The 8,942-nt window shown below is 48.2% G+C and overlaps 1 protein-coding gene across 2 annotated transcripts; it reads right to left on the bottom strand.

The window, feature by feature from the left end:
• Window positions 1–1,702: 1,702 nt before the first annotated feature.
• On the bottom strand, window positions 1,703–6,020 carry LOC125556373 (WAT1-related protein At3g02690, chloroplastic). 2 transcript variants are annotated; one of them, XM_048719131.1, is made up of 8 exons: window positions 5,305–6,020; window positions 5,168–5,215; window positions 4,936–5,058; window positions 3,150–3,299; window positions 2,725–2,737; window positions 2,566–2,634; window positions 2,405–2,465; window positions 1,703–2,305 (listed from the first exon to the last, which is right to left on the bottom strand). In XM_048719131.1, exons 1-8 carry the CDS (start codon window positions 5,815–5,817, stop codon window positions 2,197–2,199), a joined length of 1,086 nt encoding a protein of 361 aa, XP_048575088.1. In that variant the 5' UTR covers window positions 5,818–6,020; the 3' UTR covers window positions 1,703–2,196. The 2 variants fall into 2 exon arrangements, with proteins under 2 accessions (XP_048575088.1, XP_048575082.1); XM_048719125.1 differs by having other exon boundaries at window positions 2,566–2,737; window positions 5,305–6,017.
• Between the last annotated feature and the right edge of the window lie 2,922 nt (window positions 6,021–8,942).

The following is an 8,942-nucleotide window of genomic DNA, read 5'->3' as shown; positions in this document are numbered from 1 at the left end:
ATTGCACGGATAGTATCTTGAGAGTCGTCATCCTTGAACGGAGGGCTCTCGTCTTCTCCACTAACGTTAAGTGAACATCATTCTTGGTTGCTAGGTTGTTGTTGCCATCATTATTCGTTGTTTTGTTGCTAATTCTAATGGTAACTTTTGGATCCTCCTTAGAATTGACATCACAGTCACAGTCAGTTGTCGTCACCTCGTACACATAGGAAAAAATAATATTTTTTAGTAACAAATAACAAAATGACTGAAGGAATAAATGGGCACTGCTCCTTGCATGCATTTGACAGAAAAATTAAATCACAAGGCTGATGACTAGGGCGTCCTCGACCTTAAGGCTATGTTATTCTGCAAAGTCTTTCCACCCACCACTGAGTCCATCCCTGATGACAAGATACCTCACAGAGTATTTTATCAACATGGATGAACTTAGTGATGGGTGGAAAAACTTTGTGGAAAAGCATAACCTTAAGGTCGACGACACCCTAGTCATCAATTGCCTTGCATGCATTTGACAGAAAAATAACGCAAAGAAATCACAAGCCAATTGATGACTAGGGTGTCCCCGGGGATGGACTCAGTGGTGGACGGAAAAACTTTGTGGAAAAACATAACCTTAAGGTTGGCGAAACCCTAGTCATCATTGCCTTGTCGTTCCTTTGTGTTGTTTTCTGTCGAATGCATGGCAGAAGCAATGTTGATTAATCCCTTGGTCATTTTATCACTAAAAATTCCTATTCTTTCCTATGTGTATATAGGAAGAGAGGATGAGGTGATGACTGCTGATTGTGATGTCAACTCTAAGGAGGAGGATTGTCGTGTTTAGGGACTAGGGGTGTCCTCTTTGTGGTACGACGCTCGTCCCATTTGTGGTCCGGTGAGGGGCTAACACGCTCAAGATCGACTTCTACTCCATGATGATGAAGATGAATTGACACGGTGATTCTTACTCAAATTTAGGACGCTCGGAAGCGTAAAACCCTACGTCCTGCTGGTTGAATTCACTCGGTGGTGAAGCTTGGTGTTTTAAAGCGCTGAGCACTCCTTGCCAGGATCTAGCCTAGCTTTGTAGTGTCTTAAAATGCCAAGGGTTGAAACCCCTACTATGTAGCCATGGGCCTCCTTTATACCTAAGGGGCCACCACATGTGGCTATTATAGCAGAACACCTTTATATTAAATGCGGGGGTATGTGTCGCTCGGAGCTCTTGCCGGAAAGCAAGATGCATGTCTTAACCCCCACTATGTAGCCATGAGCCTCCTTTTATGCCTGGAGCTCTTGCCGGGGAGCAAGATGCCTGTCTTGTCACACCACTTGTGGTGTATTTGCTCTGACCGTAAGGTGTTGAGTACGTGGTAAATGACCGCAAGGTGTTGAGTGGTGTATTTGCTCTGACCGTAAGGTGTTGAGTACGTGGTAAAAAAAGGGTGGTGATTCACCCGCGTCTTCGCCTAACTGCATCGTGCCAGGCTGCCACCCAATCATCCCTATAGTCTAGGCCCACCGCCGTAAGCCCCTGTAGCAGCAGCTGTCGCCAAAAAGTGACACCAGTTTATGTGCATTTTGTTCTCTTGATGAACACAACTACTCCCCCCATTTCAAAATAAATGACTCAACTTTGTATTAACATTAGTATAAAGTTGGTTCATCTATTTTGCAACGGAGTGGAGTATCCGTGAGGAAAACAAAGACGAATACAGACTAAGGATCAGAACTCACCAGAGACAATTGCTTTTTCGCTCATTAGATATTTCCATGCTAGCAACTACTTGTACATAGGGGCTACTTCTCCCATATATGTACAACACATCAGCTATTATGCAAACCATCTGACTATGTAGCCACACAATTGGTTTTATTTGCATTTTTCAGCTCCACGTGAGAAAGTTGTGCTGAAATGGAGAGAGGCATGACTTTATCCTCGACAACCTCATCAGTGTGCAACACAGGAGTTGTGGGCGAGTCATCCGATTATGTTTGACAGATGACAGAACTTGTTTGCACCAGCTTATACCATCTTTTTAGTCCAAATACGGGGACGCACATGTGATATGCCTCTTCAAGCTGTGCAAATTGGTGGGATGTTTATTACTAACATGTACTTACTCTTCAAACCCCTGTACAACGCCGTTACATGTGCTCCAGTGAAGTGCAGTACCCGGCTGGCACAGAACCTATCAAGTTTTTGACAGTCTCTTACTTCTCGCCTATAATGCTCTTGTAATTAACCATATAGATGGCAACCAATGTCAGAAGTGCACCACCGATCTGCTCAGGTGCGAAGGTCTCTCCCAGATAGAGGAACCTGAAAAGGCGAGGAGTGCCCAGACCAAAAGTTGAAAACAAACATTGCATTTTATGTTTGTGTAAATTTTATTGTCCAACATATTGCAAGGAGTCTTACCCAAAAATGGAGGCGAACATAGGAGTCAAGAAAGTAAGAGAACTAAGCGTGGTCAAACTACCTGCAGGAATAAGAGAGAAGAAGATATGAAGTGCTGATGAGAATAAATTGTGGAGAGCTCTAACTGCATTGAACTGGTTGGAAGCTAACATCACTCTTACCTCTTGTAGCATTGTAGAAGTAGACACCATAGCTGACAGCACTGCCGAATATAGATGTATAACCCAGAGCTGCCATGTCACTCCATGTAAGTTCTTGAATGTGTCCATTAAGAGCAGGATCGTGATTAACAACAGATATAACCAACAAAGGAATCCCACCTAATACCATGTGCTGCAGAGCGATAGAGATAACATTAGCCTTTTATGTGGTGTGATGTCAGGCTTCCATGATTTGAAGTAGGAACATATCTAATACTGCTAGGTTGACTTGATGCTTCCAGCAAAAGCGGTTCAAGTTTCATTTGACGTTGCAATTCATAAGCATTTGCCCTATGCATTAAGCCCCACCATAACATTAGCATTTTACATTTCAATTCATACTTGAGTTACTCAGATAGGCAACCAACTTAGCGCTCCTGGAAAATATACAGAATCAACTGGCCCAAGTACACCATGAAAAAAAGAGGGGATGATTTTGAGACACAAAAACAAAAGCATATTGATGGTATTTTAAACGCATGCCACAAAGGCCATCTTATCATAAAATGAATAAATGATAGTGTATTCATCTGCAGAATGCATACCCATCCTGTTGCCATGATTGGATCAGAATACTTTGATACCCAGCGAACCATGATAGTTCCGACCGCCATGCTTTGGGCCGAGAGGAACATCCACCATTCTCCACTCCCCCAGACTGATGTGTTGTTTCCTTCAACTGACAGTGCTGGAACCTAAAGTAGATTTAAAGACAATCAGAATATTATAACATGCACAATAATAATTCATACTCCCTCCATTCACAAATATAAGATGCTCTAACATTTTTTCTGAATCAGATATATATAGACAAGTTTTAATGTGTTTGTTCACTCATTTCAGTCTGTATGTAGTTCATATTGAAATATATAAAACATCTTATATTTGTGAATGGAGGGAGTATAAGCAAAGAGCAACATTTCACCATTTTACCCATAAAGGAACTTCTCACCATTTTACAGATCGATATGTCATCTATTCAGTCCCAGTGTCCCACATAGTAATAGTGGAAGAAAGTCGACTTCAGAACGTTGGCAGAAGGAAATTATTGTATGTACTACTACTAAGCTTAACCATTTAAACTTTTTGGCCGGTTATGCTGCGGTGGCGCGCCATCAGGCTTCGGATCGGCGCAAACGGCGTGGAGGGTCTGGCGGACTGGTCGGCAGTGCATCCAGTTAGATCTGATCTGGCCGGTGCAGCCGGCGGTGGTGGTCATCTCCTCCATCGAAGGTGGTCGGCCTGACGCTGGGTGGTCGGATCCCGAGATCTGTCATCTAGTCCCGGACGAGTCGCGGAGACCTAGTTGCCGGTGAAAACCGAGCTGATGGCGGACGATGGCGACGTTTTGCATCATTACCTTGATAAAGGTATCATCGTGTAATTATTGTCGACCCACTCATGCTGCTCCGAGGAAAATCCTAGGATCTGGTCTTCCAGACCAGACGATGACGACATTGCGGTCTCTTGGGAGCATCGTTTGTGGAGCAGCGCCGGAAGACAGCGGCGGGAGGTGGAGCGGCTTCGTCTTGCACGGAGCTTCGGCGGAGATGTCAAGTCAGGCCTAACCGATAGGTGCTACGCAGTGTCATGCCTGTTCGGCAGGTGCTACGCACTACAGATCTTCCAGTGACTTCAAGCTGTGTCGGCTGGTGGTACTTGGTGGCATGGTGTTGCGGTGTACCGGCGGCGACTGCAACGTGCTCAGCAGTTTGCGTGCAGGGAGGTGGTGCCGTTGGGCGCCATGGTGACGTCGACGGATGGCCGGACTGGCAAGGATGATGTGGATCCCTTTCCTGAAGATGGGTCGACGGTTCGATGATGATGGCGGCTTTTAAAATGTGTGTGTGTGGTGTACGCTTTAGGTTTGCTGCACCGGCTATAGGTTCCGACACGTTATTTGGATGGATCAGCGACGACACCGGTTTTAGGCATGGGGAGCAAGAACACTCCACATTATCGACTTTGTAGGTGTGAGTGGTGGCTTCGCGTGGGTTAATGTATGTTTTTGTCAGATCTTTGTTGAATAATCAATAAAGATGGCTGTATGCACAGGCCGGGGGGTTTAACCTCCTTTAAAAAAAACACCATTTAAACCTAAGTAACTTGAGTCATCGAAACTGTTGCGGTCTTCCGGGTTGTACTATACTAATGTCTATTACCTGTGTGTTTTAAAAGCATTTTTGGTACTTCAGTGGTATCTGAGTATACCACTTGCTTTACTTGTTAAAAAAATGTAATCAATTGAAAAACTAATCGTAACCAATATCTGAGCGTGGAGATACGAGATTGCTTGGAAACGTTAGAAATGCATTGCAAAAATGTACTAACCTCGAGGAGCAAAAGCCCAACAACACCCAGTACGAGCCCCCCAGCTCCTATCGCCCCGATAGACTCTCCGAAGAATAGCGCTGCAAGGATAGCAACCGTCAATGGTTGGGAGTCAATTATGACCTGCAACGAGGATCACAGTTCCGTAAGTGATCGTCAGCTCCATCAACCAAGATGGCAAGCCAATTGTTTGCCTTCGGAGCCAGAGAACAGCACAGAGAGTTAGCCTTACGCTTCCGAGGCCAGCCGATGTCTTCTGCAAGCCCTCAGTGAGAAAGCCCTGCAAAAGGAGGAAACCAAACCCATGCTGGCTTCAGGAACCGCACAACCACACGCTAAGGATCACGCCTTTCAGCTATCTAAATCCACCTGGAAGCATGCGGCGTCGATGAGGCCGAAGGCGGCGATGGCGCCCCAGGCGGCCCACCCGGAGGGCTGCTTCCTGCCCCGCGCGGCTGCGAAGGCGACGACGAGCGCGCCCGCGGGGAGCAGGCGGAGCGCGGCGACGAAGAAGGGCCCGGTCTTGGGTATGACCCCCTTCATGGCCACCATGGCCGTGCCCCAGAAGAAGAAGGGCGACACCAGCGACACCCACTCCCACCACTCCCTCCCCGCAAGCGCCGGGGCGACCCCCTCCTCCGCCCCAGGGTCGCCGTCGACGACGCACTCGACGTCGCTGCCCGTGCCCACGCAGTCGAGTTCGTCGGCTGCGGGCGGAGGCGCATCGCCGCCCCCGGCTGCGAGACGGAGACGGAGGCGGAGGCGGGGGCTGGGGACGGTGCCGCGGCGTGGGACAGAGGGGAGAACGGGAGCGGAATGGCGTCTGGGAGTTAGTGGTGGGTGGAGCGGGAGGAGGAGGCGGAAGGGCGCGGCGGTGGACATCACGGCCTGCCGGCCGGCGCTCGAGCGGGGTGCTGCGGTGATCCGGCGGGTCGAAAGGCGGCCCCGGCAGCGGCCGGCACGACGGGAGGAGAGAGGAGCGGCGAGGGTGTGTTTCCGCTCGCTCGGCGTGTCGAGCTCAGCTCAGCTCACTCGGCGTGTGGGTGGGTTTTCTTTTTCTTTTTTAGGAACGCGTGTGGGTGGGTTTCAGTCGATCAGCTCGGTGTCGGGCCTGTATTTCAAGTAGCAGGTTGGGTCGGCCCACAAGTGCCACGGCAAAATTTTGACATTTCACAAGATTAACACGATCTTGTCTAGAAATATTAAAAAAACAAGATACTATACACGATCTCCCTAAAAAAAAACATCGCCCACAATCTCTGTGGCTGCTGCTTCCTTCCTTTGAGAATCAACGAACCCAAAATTAAAATACAGATGACTTCTAGCTCTAATGTGAAAAAAAAAAGGTATACAATCTACCCCTATACAGTCTCCCCCAAAAGCAAGATCACTGAAATGCTTGTGTGTGGAAGAGCCGTGCAGCTAGCTACGAAAATAGGCGTCCAGAATCTGATCTTGCTTAGATCGTTCCATGCATGGGCCTCGATCTCATTGAGGAGATCAAAGAGTTTCTTGAAATTTTTGCCAAGTACCCAATCAATTGGGTTAGGCGATCTGCCAACAAGGTAGCTCATAAGTTAGCTAGGGATGGCTGCTTGAATAAAGCATGTAAAACTTGGTTTTGTTCACCTTCGGGTTGTATTTCCAAATTATTGAACTCGGAATTGGTCTAGATGAATAAATGAACCAGCAAGTTCCCATATAAAAAGAACAAGATCGCCAGAAAAGAAGTGAGAAACGAGTGTAGTGTTTCGATGCCCAGTCTTAAATAATTCCAAACGAGTGTAGTGTTTATCTGCACCTGGTTAGAAAAAAAGTCACAAATAATTCCAAAAAAAAATTGCATGGTAGAAAATTTTGTGCGTGAGGTCCGCTCCAATTTTCAAATCATTTGAACATCTGAGCAGCTCTCGGCAAAAAAGATAAATCGGGTCAGAACAGTGCATGAACAGAAAAACTTTTTTATACACCCAGAATTTGTCTTTTTTGCCGAGAGCTGCAGAGATGTCCAAATGATTTGAAAATTGAAGCGGGCCTCGCGCATCAAATTATCTATCATGCAAAAAAAAATTGAAAAATTTCTAGTATTTGTTTTAGTTTTTTCGTCATCGCGGGGTGCAGATGAGTCTAGGCTCAGAAGCGGATTTTTTTTTGAGGAACCGGCAGGAGCACTGCCTTTTTCTTTATAGAAGAGATGGCGAAAGGACGCCATTTACAGAGGGGCGAGCGTTTTTAGGGAACGTCGCAGAAACCACAAAAGACCAACCAACCTAGAATCTAGATTAACCAATGTCGGCGGTTGGCAGGTTGCCGGCAAACGCCAGGTCGCGCTGATTGATTGCGTCTAGGGCTAGAGCCACCACCTCGCGATGCGTCAGCCTTTGTCCAGTGAAAACCCGTCTGTTTCGCTCCTTCCAAACGGACCATATCGTGTAGATGATTCTTCCACTGCGCCTCTTGCGCACTTGCTTGGACTGGGAATTCAGAGTCTTGTCCCACCAGTCAGACACATTTCCTGGCTCCGGGAGGAAGCCTGAGATTGGAACGCCTTCGTTAGTCCAGGAGTTCACCTGGTTCCAAACCGCGACCGTGAAGGGACAGTCTTTGCATAGGTGAGTTGTTGTTTCTGGCTGCTGAAGACAGAGCATGCATCTGGGATCGTGAGGTCATCCCCTCACGGTCAGCATATCTGCAGTGAGAATTCTTCCATGCAGTGCTAGCCATGCGAAGAACTTACACTTGGGCTCAACTTTTGTGGACCAGACCTTGGTCGTGTCAAAACGTGAGTAGGAGCCGAAGAACTGCGCGCCGTAGGCAGAGGCGGCCGAGTAAGTCCCCGAGGTGGTTAAGTTCCAGCGAATGGTGTCTTCTTGGTCAGGGAGGAGGGTGATCTGACTAATGTGGTTCGAGAGAGACACGAATTCACCTAGCTGCTGAATGGTCTGCAGTCTGGCCACCGCCCTAATCCAGTTCTCGTTCATGAGTTCGTTGTGCACCGATCTATTTTTTCTTGAGGCAATCTTGTAGAGCTCTGGAGCTAGGAGCTTGAGCGGACCTTCACCAGTCCAATTGTCATGCCAGAACAAAGTCTTCTGCCCGTTGCCCAGCGTAATAGAGGTACATGCGCGGAAGAGGCTCATGTCTGATTGGTCACACGGCAGCTCTGATCCCACCCATGGCCTTTCTGGGTCAGTCCATTGCAACCACGGCCACCGTAGGCGTAGGGCACGGCTAAATCTCTGCAGGTCCATGTTCCCTAGGCCGCCCAAATGCCTTGGGCGGCAGACTGTCTTCCAGTTAACAAGGGAGTGGCCTCCCGAGGTCTGAGTTTGGTCTTCTTTTTGCCAGATGAAGGCCTGAATGATTTTGTCGATCTTTCTAAGAGTCCCCTTCGACAAGTTAAGAGTTGTGATGTGGAAGGTGGCCATGGCCATGAGGACCGAGTGAGCGAGTGCCACCCTGCCAGGCTTGTTGAGAAGCTTTCCTTTCCATCCTGGTAGTCTGCCTGCAAACCTATCGATGAAGGGTTGCAGATCAACACCTTTAAGACGACGAAAATGTAGGGGGAGCCCCAAATAGCGTCCCGGGAAGGTGGCAATCTTGGCAGGGAAAACCGACAGCACATCCTGGAGGTCAATGCCGGCACATCTGATCGGGAAGACCTCGGTCTTGCTCAGGTTTGTGATCAGTCCGCTTGCCTCCCCAAAGGTCTTTAGGATTGCCGAAATCGCGTGAAGCTCATCCTTGTTTGGGTTCGCAAAGATGCTCGCATCGTGAGCATAAAGGGAGATCCTACATCTGGCCGATCTGGCAGCAATGGGCTTGAGGATGCCTCGTCGGGAGGTGAGTTGGAGGATCTGCTGAAGGGGGTCAATGGCCAAGATGAAAAGCATCGGAGATATCGGATCGCCCTGGCGGAGGCCCTTTGCGTGTCTGAACATCCTTCCGGGGTTTCCATTAAGTAACACTCTTGAAGAAGAGGACGATAGGGAGAGACATATCCAGTC

Source organism: Triticum urartu, chromosome 1 (genome assembly GCF_003073215.2).
Source record: "Triticum urartu cultivar G1812 chromosome 1, Tu2.1, whole genome shotgun sequence".
NCBI classification, from domain to species: Eukaryota; Viridiplantae; Streptophyta; class Magnoliopsida; order Poales; family Poaceae; genus Triticum; species Triticum urartu.
This window is presented reverse-complemented; position numbering and strand designations above follow the sequence as displayed.